General features: G+C 35.3%; 1 protein-coding gene across 2 annotated transcripts in view; it reads right to left on the minus strand.

The window, feature by feature from the left end:
• Positions 1–17,528, minus strand: part of LOC142338600 (serine protease SSP1-like) — a 33,256-nt gene extending 15,728 nt beyond the window's left edge. The window contains exons 1-5 of one of the 2 annotated variants that reach the window (XM_075388422.1): positions 17,409–17,528; positions 15,994–16,170; positions 9,940–10,262; positions 7,242–7,332; positions 2,794–2,933 (exon numbers count right to left, since the gene is read on the minus strand). In XM_075388422.1, the coding sequence (XP_075244537.1) occupies positions 2,794–2,933; positions 7,242–7,332; positions 9,940–10,262; positions 15,994–16,013 (574 nt within the window). In that variant the 5' untranslated portion in view covers positions 16,014–16,170; positions 17,409–17,528. The remainder of the gene's footprint in view (positions 1–2,793; positions 2,934–7,241; positions 7,333–9,939; positions 10,263–15,993; positions 16,171–17,408) is intronic. The other variant, XM_075388421.1, reaches the window with a different exon arrangement.
• Between the last annotated feature and the right edge of the window lie 3,000 nt (positions 17,529–20,528).

Genomic DNA, 20,528 nt, shown 5'->3' on the forward strand with positions numbered 1-20,528 from the left:
GAAATATGACCATTGGTCAGAAAGAAAAGACCAAAATATGGTAGTGGCCATACTGGAGAGACCAAAATGCGGATATTCGCTAGATCGAACAGAGCGAAATATGGGTATTGGAAAGAAAGAACATACCTAAATGTGGGTACTGTCTAGGCCAAACAGAGCGAAATATGGGTACTGGCCATACTGGAGAGACCGAAATGCGGTTATTCGCTAGACCGAACAGAGCAAATTGTGGGTATTGGCCAGAAAGAACCGACTGAAATGTTGGTACTGTCCAGGCAGAAAAGAGTGAAATATGGGTACTGGCCATACAGGAGAGACCGAAATGCAGATATTCGCTAGACCGAACAGAGCGAAATAAGGGTATTGGCCAGAAAGAACAAACCTAAATGTGGGTACTGTCTAGGCCGAAGAGAGCGAAATATGGGTACTGGCTATACTGGAGAGACCAAGATGCGGTTATTCGCTAGAACGAACAGAGCGAAATATGGGTATTGGCCAGAAAAAACAGACCTAAATGTGGGTACTTTCTAAGCCGAACAGAGCGAAATATGGGTACTGGCCATACTGGAGAGACCGAAATGCGGTTATTCGCTAGACCGAACAGACCGAATTGTGGGTATTGGCCAGAAAGAACCGACTGAAATGTGGGTACTGTCCAGGCAGAAAAGAGTGAAATATGGGTACTGGCCATACAAGAGAGACCGAAAAGCAGATATTCGCTAGACCGAACAGAGCTAAATATGGGTATTGGCCAGAAAGAACAGACCGAAATGTGGATACTGTCTAGGCGGAACAGAGCAAAATATGGGTACTGGTCATACTGGAGAGACCGAAATGCGGATTTTCGCTAGACCGAACAGACCGAAATGTGGGTATTGGCCGGAAAGAACAGACTGAAATTTGGGTACTGGCTAGACTGAACAGAGCGAAATATGGTTATTGGCCAGACTGAACAGACCAAAATGGTGATACTGATTAGACCGAACAGAGTCAAATATGGGTATTGACCAGACTGAACAGACCGACTTGTCGGTATTGGCCAGAACGAACAGACCGAATTGTGGGTACTGGCTAGACCAAACAGAGCGACATAAGGGTGTTGGCCAGAGTGAACAGACCGAAATGTGGGTATTGGCCAGAAAGAACAGACCGAAATGTGGGTATTGGCAAGAAAGAACCGACCGAAATATGGGTACTGTCTAGGTCGAACAGAGCGAAATATGGCCATTGGTCAGAAAGAAAAGACCAAAATATGGGTAGTGGCCATACTGGAGAGACCAAAATGCGGATATTCGCTAGATCGAACAGAGCGAAATATGGGTATGGGAAAGAAAGAACATACCTAAATGTGGGTACTGTCTAGGCCAAACAGAGCGAAATATGGGTACTGGCCATACTGGAGAGACCGAGATGCAGTTATTCGCTAGACCGACCAGAGACAAATATGGTTATTGCCAGACTGAACAGACCGAAGTGTCGGTATTGACCAGACCGAACAGACCGAAATGTGGGTATTGGCAAGAAAGAACCGACCGAAATGTGGATACTGTCTAGGTCGAACAGAGCGAAATGTGGGTATTGGCCAGAAAGAAAAGACCAAATTGTGGGTTATGGCCATACTGGAGAGACCGAAATGCGGATAATCGCTAGACCGAACAGAGCGAAATATGGATATTGGCCAGAAAGAACAGACCTAAATGTGGGTACTGTCTAGGCCAAACAGAGCAAAATATGGGTACTGGCCATACTGGAGAGACCAAGATGCGGTTATTCGCTAGATCGAACAGAGCGAAATATGGGTATTGGCCAGAAAGAACATACCTAAATGTGGGTACTGTCTAGGCCGAACAGAGCGAAATATGGGTAGTGGCCATACTGGAGAGACCGAAATGCGGTTATTCGCTAGACCGAACAGACCGAATTGTGGGTATTGGCCAGAAAGAACCGACTGAGATGTGGGTACTGTCTAGGCAGTAAAGAGCGAAATATGGGTACTGGCCATACAGGAGAGACCGAAATGCAGATATTCGCTAGACCGAACAGAGCTAAATATGGGTATTGGCCAGAAGGAACAGACCGAAATGTGGATACTGTCTAGGCCGAACAGAGCGAAATATGGGTACTGGTCATACTGGAGAGACCGGATTGCGGATTTTCGCTAGACCGAACAGACCGAAATGTGGGTATTGGCCAGACTGAACAGACCAAAGTGGTGATACTGATTAGACCGAACAGAGCCAAATACTGGTATTGACCAGACCGAACAGACCGAAATGTTGTTATTGGCCAGAGCGAACAGACCAAAATTGCCATTGGCCAGAGGGAAGGGGCAACCCAAAATTTATCCAGACCAGTTGATTGGGTCGCACCGGACCCCCCTGTCCGCGACCCGTTTCGATCTGGACAATACCTGTCTTGGTCGCGGAATTCACCCTGGCGAGAAAAAACTTTTTAGCATACATTGAGATTTCATATTTTGCCACCGTTTTCAGCAAAAACAATTTCATTTAGCCGATAACTTGGTTTAGTTAATTTCTTTACTTAAAATTTCATGCCAAACCTTCTCACGAGAGGGGTGGTATGAATCACCAATTGAAGCGCTAATCAACAGTTAATATTTCAACTCCCACAATTATTAATCCAAGTGACTTTATGTAACTAATTACCAATTAGGTTTTTTTCTTTTCGGCCTAATCAACATGTTATAATGTATCACCAAAAACAGTAAGAAGTGCCAGTACTTATACCCGCCTAAAAATACCGTCTAGTAAGTATTGATTGCCTGAAACATACCAAAAACTCTGTAAGTATGACGTCTTTTTTTCGCGTCCTTTTTGCCACAAAGATCCAGAACTTCTTCTTTCGGTCTTCGGACCTTTGGCATCTCTGCCAGTGCAATGTCGTTCATCTTGTTGGAACCATTCAGTTTATATCTGAAACGCAGAGACGCACGAGACATCAAAAGTGCCTAGAAATTTCAGGGTTTTTTTGTCATTCTAGCATTATACAGCCCCCTGTGAACATAATTGAGGGGCACGAAATAATCGGATTGGGGTTTATAATGGGAAAACCAATTATTTTTTAAACTGAGTAAAAGAAGAATATACGGGCTCCGAATGTCAAAAACAAATAACTCAATAACTTGATTATTGGCATTGAGCTTGTGCTATTAGTGCATGCATAAAAAGAATCTAGGCATAAATAGATTATAAAAAGTATGTTACAGCAAGAGTTCAAAAACCTAGATTGGGGATGGGTCGACTTTTTGCTCTATCATATCGAAAAATGGTTCAAAAATAAAGTTTTTTTGATATTTTCACTACTTTTGCCTGCTTTCAACACTTTCCAGTTTCATTTTCATCCAACTGATTATTTTGAAAATTGCAAGTATAATTTGAAGGAAGATTACAACAAGATCCCACATAATTTAACGCTTTTTAGCGTTGACACCTAGGCCTGGGATCGAATAGCGGTGAATTATTGTTTTTCACCGCATTCACCGCATTTCTTACATTAATTTGCCATAATAGGCTATGCGGTGAATTTTTGTCAGAAATGCGGTGAATTTGGTGGTGAATTTTTGTAAGAAATGCGGTGAAAAGCGGTGAATTATTTTTTTTCTCCGCTTTCACCGCAATCACCGCATTTCTTACGAAAATTCACCAAAAAACCTCGGCCGGGATATAATAATTAATATTTAAATGCTTCGAAGCCATGTGAAGTGAAAATGTAAACGAAAAGATAAAATTAACCCACTTCGAGTGCTAATTGCCAGACATGAAAATTACATTGCTCCTAACATTTAAAACTGCCCTGTAAACAAAAAAAATTCATTTAGAACTGTCAATCACTGTCAATTTATCTTTTATCCATAAAATTGGGGAACTAAACTTGTATGCTTAACCTAGGTTAAACTAAAGGCGTTACATATAATCGACAAACTTGCCAAATCTAATAGAGATGTGGAAAAATTAATCTTGATCTTCTCCTTTTGTGAAACATCAGACGTGCACAGGCATAATTCAACGTCCTCTCTCCGAGGTCCCAAAATTTGAAAAATTTTAAAAATTTTATGCGCTCCAGGTGCGCTCGAGATTGTCTGTTGTCAGTCCATCCCCGACCAAAACTACCTCAGATCAGACTCAACCCAGATCACTGCCAAGAATAGCGAGCGACCAGAGCTCAGACTCAAACCCCCGCTATTTCTTCACATTCTGATGTTCTCGAAATTGCTACTGATACAGTGTTGAAAAGATTCTCTGCGCTAAGATAAATATTTATTTTTCACTTATCAGTATTTGAAAATCGATTTGACGTACCGCGATACAAATTAAATAGCTGTTCCTGAGAAATTAGACAATAACAATTTATGAAAACTGTTTGTAAGAGGATTTTTTTCTTGTGCAACAGAACGTTAGCTGCTGTCTTAAAGTATTATCTTGGAAGGTCAAACTTAAGTACCGTATTGGTCTAGTAAATCTTCGAAGTTTCGGCCAAGGTGGTCAACCTCGGTTACGCCACGAGAAAAACGATATCCTCGTGAAAATTAACTTAAATTTTCATTCAATTGATCACTCAGACAAAACTGAACGAAAACTTGACTGACTAATTAGCTCTCAAAAATCTTTCGCAAGGCTGATTAAGAATTAAAAGAACAAATCTGAATAAGATCTGAAGTAATCTTAAGAGTCGCACGAATCAAGTATAAAGTTGAATGAAACAGATTTATGGGACAACTACATCTTCTCTTTTTTTTCTTTTTCTTTTCAATATCTCTTTTTATTGTTCCGACCCCTCTTGAGGAGGGAGGAACTATATACTCAAATGGGTTTTTTTGTTCAGACAATTTTCGCCGATCGATATATTCATCGTAGTGTGTTGAGACTGGTACCATTAGAAAGCCCGTCCAGCGTAGAATATGGAATCAAAAAGATTTTTTTTATTTTTGTTTTTTACAGGGAGTTATCGAGGTTGAAACTTTTGAGAAAATAGAGTGAATTCCGTTGTTTTTATTCACATTTTCCGGAATTTTCGCCTAATATTTCGTCAATTTTGCTAAAACTTCTTAAAAATTTTAAGAATAGTGTTGTTGATTTTATTTTTAAAGATAAAAAATTATTGTTGATTAATTTGATTTATTTTTTGTCAAAAATTTGGGCTAAACATTTCAAAATTCAGCCTTGTTCCACCAAAAACAGCACAAAATAAGCTCATTTAGTCCACTTTCATTAAATGTGCCGGAAGTACACAGCCAAACAACACTAATACAATCTTTGTAGATCAAAAATGGGTTATTCCTCTTCAACTTCTGTTGAGAGTGCTCTGTAATTAAAACTTTGCCGTTTTTTGCTAAATTTACTCGTTGATTATCAAATACGCAGAATTTAGTTTTGAGTGTTCCTAAGTGTTCCTAATGGAGAATAAGCTTTAGCAGGGCTGGTTGTTGACCAATCTTGGACTGTTAAAATCCAAAAAGGAATTGGATTGAAATCAGTCGGTCTTTCTTTAAACAAAAATTGATGTTTTTTTTTAATAATTAAAGAACAGAACAAATCAAATCAAAGCTCAGGAGTGATAGATTCAATTGGCATCCTAGGCAGCTCCAAGCTATTGCATTTAGTTTTTTAATTGAAAGATTATGATCTTTTTGGGTTTTAAAAATAATTGATGTTTAATTAAATAAGGGCTTAATTAACTTTTCCTCTAATTTTTTTCTTAATTTGGCCAACTTGAAGCTTAGCGTCAGCAAAAAAGGAATGCTTCTTCTTTCTACTGATTTAATATTTAATCTCTATTGCGGTTGAAAGCCTTAAGTTATTGTTTTCTGGCTTTGATTTAACTAGATTTTAGATTTTTTTTATTTTTTTAGATATTTACAGTTTTTCATGTTTTCCAGTTCTGTCACTTTATCAAATTATTGACAGCTCTTATATCACATTATTGGTTTTCACAAAGAGGCAAAAGTGAAAAAATTTAAACCCTGAAAAAATAGATTATCATTTTAACGGCTTCGACACTTCTTTCTCGAAGAGTTTAATTGAATTTTTTAATTTTGTCTTTAACTATCGTTTTTACTTTGTTGTTTTAGTCGTATGAAATTTCCTGTATAATGACAGACTTCATTGGCCTTTTAGGCAAGAATAGATTAGCCCATTTTCTGATATTAGTAGATAGCTGATGGCTTCCATGACTTTGAAAGCAATTGTTTTCGCAAATTTAAAAAAAACTTTAACTTCGCATTTTTTCTTCTTATTGTCTTTTTGTTACCTAATCTCGTTAATTACAGGTAAAATATGACATTATTAGTGTCAAAGGAAGGTGTCAAAAAAGGGATTGGTGTTTTTAATGATACCAGTCAACTTTCTCTACGGTGAATATATCGATCGGTCAAAACTGTCTGAACAAAAAAAAACCATTTGAGTATATAGTTCCTCCTCCCACAAGTGCTGTCGGAACAAAAAAATCCACAGGGTACAATAATAGGTACTCTGTTGTTTAATATTTAGTTGAAAGATTTGGCGACTGTGATAACGAAAGATGGTTCGGTTGTTTAATACGACAGACGAATTGATTTTGCATCAGACAAGAACGACCCCGCCAAAGTCAAGAACGACCCCGCCAAAGTTCTATTCTGAAACACACATCAAATTTTTGAAAGATTCTCAAAATCAATTTCACTAATGAAAAACAAAATTATTGTAATAAAAAACAATTATAAAATGCCAGTCATTGTGTATGCAACAAAAACTACCGGAGCGCACAAATTTTAATAGCTTAAAGTAGAAAACAAGCCGAAGTTGGGTGAAGAAATGAAACGATGTTTCAGCAAATGATTTCTGGAAAAAAAATGGGCAGCAGTAAAAATTTATCAAATGAATCAACATTTTTGTTAAACGTAATGGTTTTTAGTTATACTTATTAATCTTAGTTACACATTAGTTAATATGACCTATTTAACTCTTATTATACTAGAATTACAAAATACCAATTATTAGACAGGGAAAAACTGATATCTGCGGCGGAAAGATTAACTTTTAACTGCACGTCGCCTCAATACCATTTGTTGTTTCTCGCTTGTGTAATTATGGAATTATCGATTGCCATCAAAATTTTGTTGGGACATACAAGGCGACTGTCCGATTTCACTAACAAATTAGTCGCAATGCCAATTTTTATTGCTACAATCGCAACTGGACTCTGAAGGTTGTCTGACGAGTAACATAAGGAAGTGAGAAACTTACTTTTCATGGAATACAAATTTTTGTGTCGGCTCACAATGTTGCTTTCTGCCTGTCGTTTTCGTATAGTCGTCCAGTAAGATTACTAGACCATCTAGACAAACAAACTTTCTGAATATTAATCAATTCAAACTGAATCAAAGCAGCAAAAATTACTTTTCTTAACCTGAAATTTAAATTCTAAATGGAACAGCTCCATTTCACGAAAAAAATGGAGTCGGTTTAACGTACAGACTAGTCGTATCTCAGAGACTGTGGCCGTGGATTCTAAATGCAAACTTTAAAAAAATCAGATTAGAATTTTGATTACGCTATCTGATTTGAATCGTCCCATAGTTTAACCCCAAAAGGGGCGTCAAATTGTCACTAATTGAGATCCTGATAACACATAAACTGAAACAAAAAATCAAAATTTGGAAACCTTTAACAAATTCAGACTCTTCTGAAATGATTTTTTAACTCTCATGTGTCGTAGCAATATAAATTTTGATAATCATTCACCTCTGGTTTAGAGAAAACGTTTGGGTGGTTTCCGGCGAATTTTATATTGAGAAATTTTTTGGAGTTAAATTAGTGAGTTAATTTAATTTCCTTATTTCTTCTAAGAAATTTTTCCTCTAAAGAAAAAAGTGACTGGTTCCAAAAATAACATCTGAATGAACAATGAGATTTTGATGCCAAAATATAAAAATGCATATATTTCAATTATTTTCATCTAATTGATTTTTGTAATTTACTGTTGCCCAATCTAAGCACCCAAAGTATTTCAATAAAAAATTAAGAATGTACAAAAAGTTTCTGCTTCTTATCACCCCAATTTGTATAACCCTATAATTTAACCCTGTATATAATCAGCCCTCAGTCATTTAACCCAGCAAATTATTCACCCCGAAATTAATTTAACACCGAATTATATTTTAAAATCTATTTCGGCGTCCAAAAGAATGATTAGCAAAGCTAGAGTTCATAGGACTCAATTAACACAAAACTACTGACCTTCAAGAGCGCGGCATTTAACAACTTTGTGAAATTGAAGAAAAATGACGAGACGACTCTTTAGTGCAATGCCTTTGATCGAAAAAGAACCTTTGACAAGTCTGAATTTTTTTGCACTTTGATTTGAAAAACCAGTACGTACAAAATATCATTTATTAGACTAGAAAAAAAGCAACTCAATTTAGGATTGTTTTTTAAAAGAAGAAAGCATGTTCACTCTACAAGTCTCATTTTTGAGGAAATATTAAACTGTTCAATTTCTGTTCTGAAATTGCTGTGATCTTTTTTGCTGCTGAAACAGTATAGATCTTCCAGCCAGCCAAACTGATATCTGCAGATGAACCATTTTAACTTTTAAATGCACGTTGCCTCTTTACCATACGTTCTTTATTTCTCCTGTGTAATTATGGAAACCAACAAAGTTTCGATTGCCATCAATATTTCGTAGGGATATAACAGGCGGCTGTCCAATTTCAATTAAAAATTGGTCGCAATACTAATTTTTCTTAAATGAAAGGATGTAAACGTAAAAGATAAAGCTATTCTCTGAGCAGACAAAAGTGAGCAAATCAAAGCGAAATGTGTTCGTGTGTTAAGAATTAGCCAAGAATTTGCAATGAAATCCAGATTGATGTTTTTGCTAGCAGCAATGTTGAGCACGTTTCATATCTAAATGCTGCAAAACCGTGCTCCTGATTGGGTTCCATCAACGGGCTAACGTCTGGGATAGAATTTAATAATGAGTCACGGTAGGAGGCTTCGATGTAACTCCGTGAGGAGTCAAGGAGGGCCCAACTGAAAAACATTAAAAAGGATTTCATTTTTAAATTAACACGAAAACACATATACACAACAGTATTTCAAATACAGAACCAAGTCAAACTGACAACAGCCCTGAAAAAATAAAAAAATGAGTATCAGTTTCATTCCTGTAAATCGCCATCAAGTTCTGCACTTTTTTTCAAGCTCTCATACTGTTTCTTTCTTCTTTGGGTATTTTTGTGCGGATGAGGCGTCCAAAAATTTTAATTTTGCACCAAATTGTCTGTTTAAAGATTAGACAAAAATTTCTAGGTTCCTTGGTGGGATCCGCGGAACAAGGTTTGTAGTTTTGCTTATAACTATTGAGTCGTTAGCTTTATTTCCCTGACAATTATGATCCATGAAACCGTTCAAAATAAGTGCAATTTGAAACCTCAACAGAAGCGCAATCTGATTTTTTTCTATATCATAACAGTATATCCAAAGTCAAAGTCATTACATTTCAGATTATTAAAGTTAAAATTAAACAAAAATTGACGCTGAAATTTTTTCTCGAGAACTCATTCATTGTAACAGCAGTGGGTTTTGGTCTGTTAATTGTAAAAAAAATCTGTTATTTTTCTTACTGACTGTGCTTTCTGTGAATATTTTACATTTTGCGATTGTTTTCTCTGGCAGTATTTTGTAAAGTCAGCTCACATTGCAAGGCTAGATTCATAAATAAATGAAAACGTATATTTTCATTTATGAAAACGTATAGAACGTATGTTCTTTTTCAAAAAATCCTATTTTAAGGATGATAACCAAATATTAGAGTATACTACACAGCTGCTTAATGCTTGATTTTTTCTCTGATAATCCGAACTATCAAAAAGGTAATGCTTTTTTTTCAACTTGATAAAAATAAACTTGATAAGTACAAAAGATTCTGTTTGATAATTACAGTGTGCATGGTAGTTGGGGTCGTTTTCATCAATGTACACACAATGTGCTGCAGTAAGAACGTGTCTGTCTGATATCAGAGTCCCACCGCACGAATTTTTCAATATCGGTTGTCCCCCATTTGGTACAAGTTTAAACAGCATTACAACCACAAAGAAATCGGACCGTTGACTTGGCTCGACTAGGTTGCCATTTATGATTCGTTCAGTTATGTATGCACTGGCCGATGTCTCGTTGCCCGTGTGCCCGCTGGCAAATGAAAGAGCTAAGGCAACCAGAACCACTATTTCCGACCACGAAGACATTAGTGGTGCCAAATTGTATCTGAAAATTGGGAAAACATTTAACTACTCCTAAAATTGGTGATTGAATTATCAACTGTACAAAACTTCTTCATTTTCCTTGAGTCCAACCCTCCATGGAATGTAGATTAGGAAATGCATACCAGCCATGCAGTTTTTTGTCCATTTAATTTTGACCGATAGATGATGTACTTTGAGGATCGAGAAATTTAATAGTGGTACCAATAACATCCCTAAAGACTGAATCGATTATTGTAGAGCTATATACATTTTTTGAATTAAAAATGCAACGTTGTTAACTTTTACTTGGCTTAAAAGTCTCGACTTAGAATAGGTTGGAAATAAATTCTACATAACCTAGCCCAGCAATTTATTTTTGAATTCTAAATAATTTAATGTCAATATATTTAATTATTCATTTCAAAGGCGACCTGTCCCTCAGAGTCCGATCTAGAAAACGTAGAAAAACAAGCCATCAATAAGGATTAAAAAATTTCAAACAGCCCGAGAGAATATTATAGAAGTTTACACCCTAACAGCACCGATCGACAAAGACTGCGATAGTCTACTGCAGGCCAAGACAGCCATAAGAATAGAAATAGTGATTGTATGATAAGATGACCGTAGTTCTCTAGGATTAGTGATTTGTAATAATAATAATAAATTGTTTACGGATTACGCATGATACAAACGGGCATTTACATAATTTATTAATTTTCAAATGTTACATGCGCTCCGAAAGGACACCATTGACCCCTATGGATCGTTTTCAGGCGCCTTTGTGATGAAGATAAACAAAAGAGTTTGTCGGGTTTATGCAGGGAAAAGGACTACTATTTGTCTAAAAAAAAGTTTCAAATAAAACCAAAACACAATTCTTGGATTTAAACGGCAGTATACAACTTACAAATCTCGATCGTTCCAATAAGCCAAAAATATAGTTTTTTATGTCTAAAGAACCAATAACATAGTTTTTAAGGAAATTTGTAGCGAAAATTTTAACCTGTTTTTCTTTCATTTTTCACAGGCTTTTGAAAAAAGTAGGATCTAAACCAAGCAAGCAGTTGCATAGTTTTCTCAACCTTACTGTAATTGAGCAATTACTTAGTTTAGGGTAACTCACTTTAAGTTGTTTTTTTGTTTTTCTCATCCCATCAATTTCAATCAGCTCTTTTTCTGCGATTGCTTTTTTCAGTTGTTCGACATTGCATTCTTTTCGTATCACTTTTATCAGCAACTTTAGCAGTTCGTAAATATGGAGTTCTTGTGTGCTGTAGATGTTGTCTTCTTCTCGTATTTTTTTAGTTGACTCAAATTTTTTCTTAAAAAAGATTATTCTAAGCAATCTGTTTACTTTGTTATCAATAGGCTGTAGAATGCTTTTTGTCGTCGACCCATAAGCTATGACTCCGTACTGTATGATTGGCTGTACATAAGTCTTATAGACTCTTATCATATGCGATACTTTTAGGAACTTTCTCAGACTATAAAACATAGCAGTGAACTAGTTCAGCTTATTCTGGATAATATTGCTATGTTCGGAAAAGCTTAAACGGTGATATAGAATGATGCCTAAATACTTGAAACTGTTTACATTTTCTATTTTTTCCGCGTAAAGTGAAAAGCCGTCAAAATTTGTAATTTGGACACTTTGATATATTCGTTTTCCTAGACAATAGTTTGACCCGGGACTTCGCATGCAAATGAAGGTTCAGAGCCGAAACAGGAGGAAATGAAAATCATGAACTGTGGGACCGACAAAGACAATAGACGAGTACGTTCTCTTTTGGTTACTTGTTTGTCTTTCAGAACATGAAAAGAATTTTTGTTGTAGGTCTCTTGAATTTTGTTTTAAATGTAATTTGTTACCTAAGGATGCGACACGCTGTCGAGCAAACCGTTGACATAACTAGTGTTCCAACTGGCAAAAAAATCAACTAATGGCCAACGTATGTCACTATTCCTGGTATTTTTTTCTATAAAAGTAACAAGGCGGCTCGTTAATGTGCGATCGCACATAAAGTTCCGACCCCGCTCATCCACAATTTTGGCATAATTGTCTATCAAATGAGGAGCAGATGGAAAAACACAAAAAATTCAAGTATATCTCAAAAAAAAACTGGTGGATGAACGAAAAGATAGCCTCCAAAGCAAATAACTCAGTGGAGTGAAAAATGATGCATTAGATATATGAGATATGCCAATACTGAGAAAGCGAGTCAAGAAAAACAGCAAAATAAAACAACAACAACAAACATTAATTACATCAAAAAAATTTATGTCCGTTTTAAAAAACAAAAATTAGTAACAAAGACAAATAGCGTCAGATAAAACTGAAAATAAACAAAATAACTTGTAATTCACCAGAAAAAAATGGTTATTCACCAGTTCATAATAAAGCTTGGTAACAAATAGAGAAAAAAGAACAGAAACTTTAAAGTCAGAAAATTCGCTGAATTTAAAAAAAAAACAATTAATTTCAAAGTAATGGAAACCATTAGGAATCAACTACAATATCCCATAAGTTTACAATTACCAATGCTTTTTTGGAAGGGAATTAAGAACTCTTGGCATTCATTTTTTCTGGAGTTACAAAAAGAACAATAAATAGACAACAAACTAAAAATCAATTAAAACTTGCCAGAAAATGCTTTGGAAGCCGTAAAACCATACTTTGGCCCCAAAATATGTTCGATTGCACCTCCGCCGAACACCAATAATGTATTATGTGGCCGCTCATTAATGAAAATAAGCAACAATTAGACAAAAAGAAAAAAAATGCAAAAGAATGTAATACTTATTTTTTTTCGAAAAAGATTTATTTCCAAAGACATAAAAGCCATTAATTATAAAATGAAAAATTTGAATTGGTTCGTCCATTCTTCCAAAGGAAGCCCTTGAAACCTGCAATAATCCAGAATATGTCTTACGTTTACAGAAAGAACGTCAAATATGACAAAAAACAAAAATTAATTTAATTTTTTTTTGCGAAAAACCCGTGTCGAAGCCAGTAAAGTCATAACAAAATCTTCAAAAACATTAGATTTTGTGACACCAATCCCTTTTGACACCTTCCCTTGAAAAAATTGATGTCATATAAAAGCTTTAATTAACGAGTCCAGGTAACAAACAGACAATAAAAGGAACAAAATTGCGAAGTTGAAATGTTTTTTTTTTCATTTTGGAAAACAATTGTTTTCAAAGTCATGAAAGCCATTATCTATCTTCTAATATCAGAAAATCGGCTCATCTACCCTTCCAGAGAAAAACCAATCAAACCTGGTTATTGCACAGGAAATTAAATACGACTAAAAAGACAAAGTAAGAGCGACATTTAAAGACAAAATTAAAAAGTTAAATTAAATTCTTCGAGACAGTACTGTCAAAGCGGCAAAGAACCATAATCTATATTTTTCAGGAATTAAATATTATCTATTTTGCGTTAATTTGAACGCAAAAATGTGATATATGAACTGACAATAACCTGATAATTTGGCAAAACTAGAAAACATGAAAAGTGGGCAAATACCTAAAAATTAAAAAAAAAAAAGTGAAATCTAGTAGTGTAAAAGCCAGAACGCCACTTAAGGCGTAAAACAACAATAAAGACTAAATTTGAATTAGGCAGAAAGAAGGAGCGCTCTTTGATTGCTGACACCAAGCTACAAGTTGACCAAATTAAGAGAAAATTGGAGGCAAAGTTCAATAAGCCATTTTTTATTTGAAAATCAATTATTTTAAAAGTCAAAACAACCATAAGCTTTCCAGCAATCAACTAGATAAATTAGTTTCAAGCTAATTAGGAAGCCAATAGGATTTAATATTAGTGAGCGTTGATTTGAACGGTTCTTTTATTTAATTAATACAAAAAAGATCGAAATTTTTTTTTATAAAATCCGATTGACGACAATCCGAATTATTTTTGGATTGTAATGGTCCAGGATTGATACAGAACTAATCTTGCTAATGCTGATCGTCCATTGGGAATATTTAATTTTTGCAATGTCATTGATATAGATATTTTATTAGTTAAAAACTCAAAAATAAATGCTGCGTTCTTGATCATCAACGAATAAAGTTAGCAAAAAACGGCAAAGTTTTATTTACAGAGCACTCTCAACGGAGTTGAGGTAGAATTAGCCCCCTTTTCAGTCTACAAAGATTGTGTTAGTGGTGTTTGGGTGTGCACTTCCTGCAAATTTAATCAGAGCGGACTAAAGAAATTTATTTCGTGCTGTTTTTGATGAAAAATTCTGAATTTTGTGAAATATTTTGCCGGAATTTGTGACAAAAAAATTTAATGCAAATAGTTGACAATAAATTTTATCTTTAAACTTAAAATCAACAACATTTTCTTGAAAAATTTTATTAAATTTTTGTCAAAAATTCCGAAAAATGTGAATGAAATCAACGGAATTCACTCTATTTTCTCGAAAGTTTAAACCTCGATATCTCCCTGTCAAAGACGAAAATCAAAAAATCTTTTTAATTCTATATTCTACGCTGGACAAGCTTTCTAATGATGCCAGTCTCAACTCTCTACGATGAATATATCGATCGGCCAAAATTGACTGAACAAAAAAAACCTGTTTGAGTATATAGTTCCTCCCCCCTCAAGAGGGGTCGGAACAACAAGACTTATCTGTATCCGTGACAATGTTGACCTGATATTTTTCATAAAGTAGAGCCAAGCTATTTAACACAGCAAAGTTCATTTAGCATGAAATGCACTTCACATTACACAATTGTTGGTGTGGAAACGAAGACACAGACAAACGCACACACACACACACACACACACACACACACACACACACACACACACACACACACACACACACACACACACACACACACACCCACACACACACACACACACACACACGCACACACACACACACACACACACACACACACGCACACACACGCGCACGCACGCACACGCACAAACACAGTGTTTGACATTTTTTGCTGAATCTTAGAAGCCATATCCAAGGCTATATATGGCGTCTTTGACTCCGTATCCAAGATCATAATCGCTTCCTGGATACCTTATGCAAGACTATAAAATGCTCTATCGGTGGAAAAACAGTTGAAAAAACCTCTCTGATTAAATTATCAATTTCATGTAAAATCGTGAAAACCATACCAAAGATCATTTGGCTTCTTAGAAACCATAGCAAGATCATGCAAGAAATTTCGCTTAGACTTGGATGGAACCATAAATGGTCCTCGAGATGGAATCTAAGAATGGACAACCGGGCATGTTGTATTTGCCTCGGATTGTTGTATTCTTCCACAACGTTCTAAAACGGTCCGAGGAGGAATGGAAAACTTTCGCTGTTTTTGGAATTTGGCGAGAGAACACATGAACTTCCCTCCTCATGGACATTTAATCGAATTCCAAATCCATTTTTTACAGTTTGATTTATCATTATCGTGTTGCTGAATGATTTAAGTTTATCAAAAAACTGTTGAACAGAGCTGTGCAAGGAAAAAAACTTAAAAACAACCTTTTCTGCATACAATCTCAATTAAAAAATAACCAAATTAATTTTCTCTGAGTCTCTTTTGACAAGCAAAGAAATGATAAGTCAATTTGATACTTATATTTTAAAGTATGTCTTAAGATAAAAGAAGCTTATCTATTTTTTAAAAAAATTGGTTGGGTTTAATATGTTCATGAGTTTTGAAAAAGCGTTGACATCATTCTTGTTTTTATTCGATGAGGGTAACACTGCATTGAATTTTACCTCACAGTTGTCATAGACATCCAGAATCTCCCAAACCCTGAGGCGAAGCCGAGATGTAGATTAGCTTGGTGATAGCGTCTTATCAAAACTAGAGTTTTACCACTGTTTCAGATTTTTGAAGGAATCAAAAAGCGCAATTATGCTACCTGATTGACTTGTAGTGCGATTGTTGTTATGCTCTCGAACCGGGAATTGAATAAATACCCAGGTTGAGTTCCAGACCCAAATTTTCGTCTAATCAGACTTTCCAGGCCGAAATTATCTCTGATCAGACTTTCCAGATAAAAATTAAACCTGATCAGACTTTCCAGACTCAAGTTACCTCTGATCAGACTTTCCAGATACAGGGGGTCTCTGATTAGACTTTTCAAATAAAAATTAAACCTGATCAGACTTTCCAGACTCAAGTTACCTCTGATCAGACTTTTCAGACACAGAGGGTCTCTGATCAGACTTTTCAGACCGAAAGCGTTCTGATCAGACCATCTTCAGACCATGGTCCAGACTCAAATTCAGACCATTGCCCAAACCTTAATCAGACTATGATCAGACTCAAGTGCGCTCGAAGAGGTTATGATCAGACCCAGTTGCGCTCGAAGCGCTTATGGTCAGACTTAGTTGCGCTTGCAGCCATTTATGATCAGACTGAAGCGCGCTCAAAACCGGTTCTGATCAGAGTCAAGTGCGCTCCAAATAGTCTGATCAGAGAAAGATTTCACGTATGAGCAAATCTCTTAATTTTGCTATAATATATTAATTTCATAAAGACTGATGTTTGCAGTATTTAATTCATGTAAGAAAAAAATCAATTAGAAAAATATTGCTAAAGAAAACGAAACCCAATTGTTGAGATCAAATTTTTTTAGTGAACCGCTTAGTGTATAATTCTGACTCAATGGATGAGTGTAGACAGCTTTCCATAACAAGCATTGTGGTTTCCAGTTAATCAAAATTTCCTCTGAAGGGGACCGGACCGGTCTTTCCTATCAGCTGGATTCCTTTTTTTCTGATCAGAGTTGTCGGAATATAGATGAGTCTCTGATCAGAACGCTGCTTTATTGTTCCCTCTTGGCAGAGCCAACATTTTTCATTAAATAGAAAAAAAATGAAAAAATAAGGCACTCGAAATGGTCCTTGATCAGACCCAATTGCGTTCGAAAACATTTCTGATCAGACCAAATTGTGCTCCAACCGTTTTTAATCAGACTTAAGTGCGCTCGAATACGCCTGTGATGAGACATTTAAGAACAAATTGACCTCTGACCAGACAAACTTCAGACCATGGTCCAGGTGTAGCGCGCTCGTACTTCCGTCCAGACCCTGTAATTTCGCACTGGGAACACACGGGTGTGCGCTCGATTGGGTCTGATCATAAAGCAATTTGGGTCTGCGCCTCAACCTGGGTTCTTTCTCACCTGCGTTCCACTATTTTACCCAAATTGTTATTATGGGTAAAATAGTGGGTAATACTTGGGTTAATTTTTTTCATCAATATATCAAACCGTTTATCAACAAAGAGGGAAGAACAAGTAAATGATGACTAAAAATTGGATGCGTTGTTCTGAATAAGGATTGAGGCAACTAGTTCAAGCAGTACTTCACCACAAGTGTGATCTTATTTCCTTCATTGCCGTGTGTTCATACCAGCTTTAAAAGTGGCATGAATATTAGGAACTGGGTTTAACGCAAGTTTTGGAAAACTAACAAAAAAGTAACGCAGCTGCATTTTTGTGATGGTTTTTAATGATATTTGCATCAAATTTTGTGAAAAAAGAAACTGAGTTAAAATTTGAATCCAGATTTTTTTCAGAATTCCGAATATCAACACCGTCGCAAGCACTTGCACGCACGAAAAAAAAATTGTGCAATATTGCTTCATGTCATATTCACCAAATGTAGAATTAATTGACTGGAGTTATTCAATGGAAATAAACAAGTGAAATCAAAATAAGATCACTAAAAAACTGAAAAAGCTCAAAAGTTGGTCGAAGTAATTAAGCTTTGAATATAGAAATATTTGCAACTGATTTTGTATTTGGTGGGTTATGGACATTCGCAGGAGGAACAAAAAGCGTTTTTATTAAAGTAACAGATTTAATTTCTCAAAAATGAAATAATGGCAAAATGATACTTCACAGTACAATTAAAAAGATTTACAGGAGAGATCTGATTCATAGATCAAGCTGATGATTTGGAAATTGAGGATGAAAAAGGACCCAAAACTCAACTGTATATATACCCATTATCATTGCAAAAAAGTCAAGACACAGATTTTATCTTAGCACAGAGAATTATAGTTGTCGTCGCAAGGGTACCCATTGTGGTCTGCTTCTGCAAAATTCCTAAAAATCAGTCTCAATGGATGCCATGTATAGAATGCATTTGCACTTTCTACGAATTCATTCATACTTCTGATGGTATCTTAATCATTCAGTAAATGCTGGGAAGACTTTACATCAAATAATCTAACTCTACTAACTGCTATCTAGAATCATCAGTTTGAACCGAGTTTTTTCACAGCACCATTTCCGAAGATTAAGTCATATCAATTTAGTGACTTGAATCAATTTGCCCCTGTCTGATTAAACAGACAAGTTAAACTTTCTAATATTTCTAACTAAATTTCAGACTATAATTTGAATCGAATTACTAACATCTTTATTTTTTAATTAAGTGAATTGCCTAGCTGAAAATTATAGCCAAACGTCGAGGTTGACGCAATTTTGTCTTATATTGGCAAACCTAAGCCTAATTTATCTGCCTAAATTAACAGCTAGACAGTTAATTTCTCAAAACTTTCGCCAAGATGAAAAACGGCCACCTAAACAAAAGTGGATAGATCAATTTACTGTAATTATGCCCGGGAAGTCAAAAAGAAATCAAATTAAAAATTTCAAATAGAATTCAAACCAAAAATTGAGCAAAACTTGTATTGACGAACGAAAAAAATTAAGACCAGGATCGTTATTACAGTGGTATCAGACTACAAATCCCTATACCGGGATAAGTTTTGATTTCAATAAAGCAACTGAGCCTAAGAAGTTAAATTACAGAAAATTGAGGAAAAAAGATTCTTTTCTCAGAAGAACAGTGATGTAAAAGTCTTTGGAAGGGAACTTGAATTTTAGGGAAAAAAAGCTGAAGCTACTGTACGCACACACTGTCTGCTGTTAAAATAAGTATGAATAATTTATCGATAGTGCCATCAAGTGAATAACTGTTTCGGAAATAATTGTTATCCGATTTCTACACAAGCACAACTACTCACTTAACTCTATCATTAGTTCAAATTACCTACATTTGAAAAGAGTACAAGCTTCTAGTTAAAAGGACTGTAGTATGGTGTGATGACAACCATCAAGAGATGTAAAACCACAACTCATGTTTTTGCAACCAATTCTGAGAGGATTGATATCATTAGCTTTATTCGAAAAAAAAGGTGAACAAAGTTTTGATAAACAAATTCACAACTTGTCAAAAATGAAGAAAAACAAAACTATTAGAAAAAATATGGAACTTCAATACTCGTCTAAAGTTTGTGAAAAAAAGGATTTTATTGGAAAAAAAAACAGATTATGGTGTAAAATTCAGAAGTAAGCATTCATCTAACAGATAGTTTCACTTAAAAGCTACAAAATGACTTGAAAATTAACAGATCTGCCGTAAAATTGAACCCTCTACATTAAAAAAAAATTAGTGTAAACGTAATTAATTGAGTTGAATTGAAAAATATGGAGGCAATAAATACAATCAACACTACCCCACATTACAAAGTAGATAAGACCTGAAAAATGGCGTGAATATAACCAAAAAATTTTGTGCCAGATGAATATCTTGAAGAATTTCGACAAAACAACATTATAATCAAATGTTATTTTTTCAACGGCATTGTAGATTAAATCAGATATTGAATTAAAACAGACATCATAACGCACAAGAGCAGGCAATCTCGGCATTTTATTTCACCCATTTTAAAGTAACAACTAACGTTTTCACGCCCTGAAGCAATTGATAGCTTCTGAAAAATTGGGAGCGCTTTCAAATGCGTCCCAGTAGAGCACGTGGCTACCGGAAAAATTCCAATGTTGAGGATTTCCAACAAAGCATTTTTAGAAGTTCATTATGCAAAACTCACAAACCAATGTATTGTAATCGATGTCTGCTCTTTCTACAGGAGACCAGTTACTTCGATTAACATAATTTGTTTCAGATTTTAACCTTTAATGAGAGAAAAATTTTCTTTTTGTCTTCTTCGACCAATTTTGTGAGTAATTAATTAATGTCTGTTCACCTAATATTCAACCATTTTTTTCATTTTTTCTTTTTCAAAATATCATACGTTTTTCATAATTTATAAAACTGGGTAGATTCATTTTTGAGAAGTAGATCAGATGGGCAAAAAATTGGTTAAAATGTTTCTTAAAATTTCTTCTCCAAAAACCGAGGTTTTACCCATACCGAACTCCAAGTGTTAATCAGTACTGGGCAATTGTAAATGCAAGTCTCCCGTGTAGTATAAATTGCTCGCCTTCTTA

Source organism: Convolutriloba macropyga, chromosome 4 (genome assembly GCF_964194025.1).
Source record: "Convolutriloba macropyga chromosome 4, txConMacr16.3, whole genome shotgun sequence".
Taxonomy (NCBI): Eukaryota; Metazoa; Xenacoelomorpha; order Acoela; family Convolutidae; genus Convolutriloba; species Convolutriloba macropyga.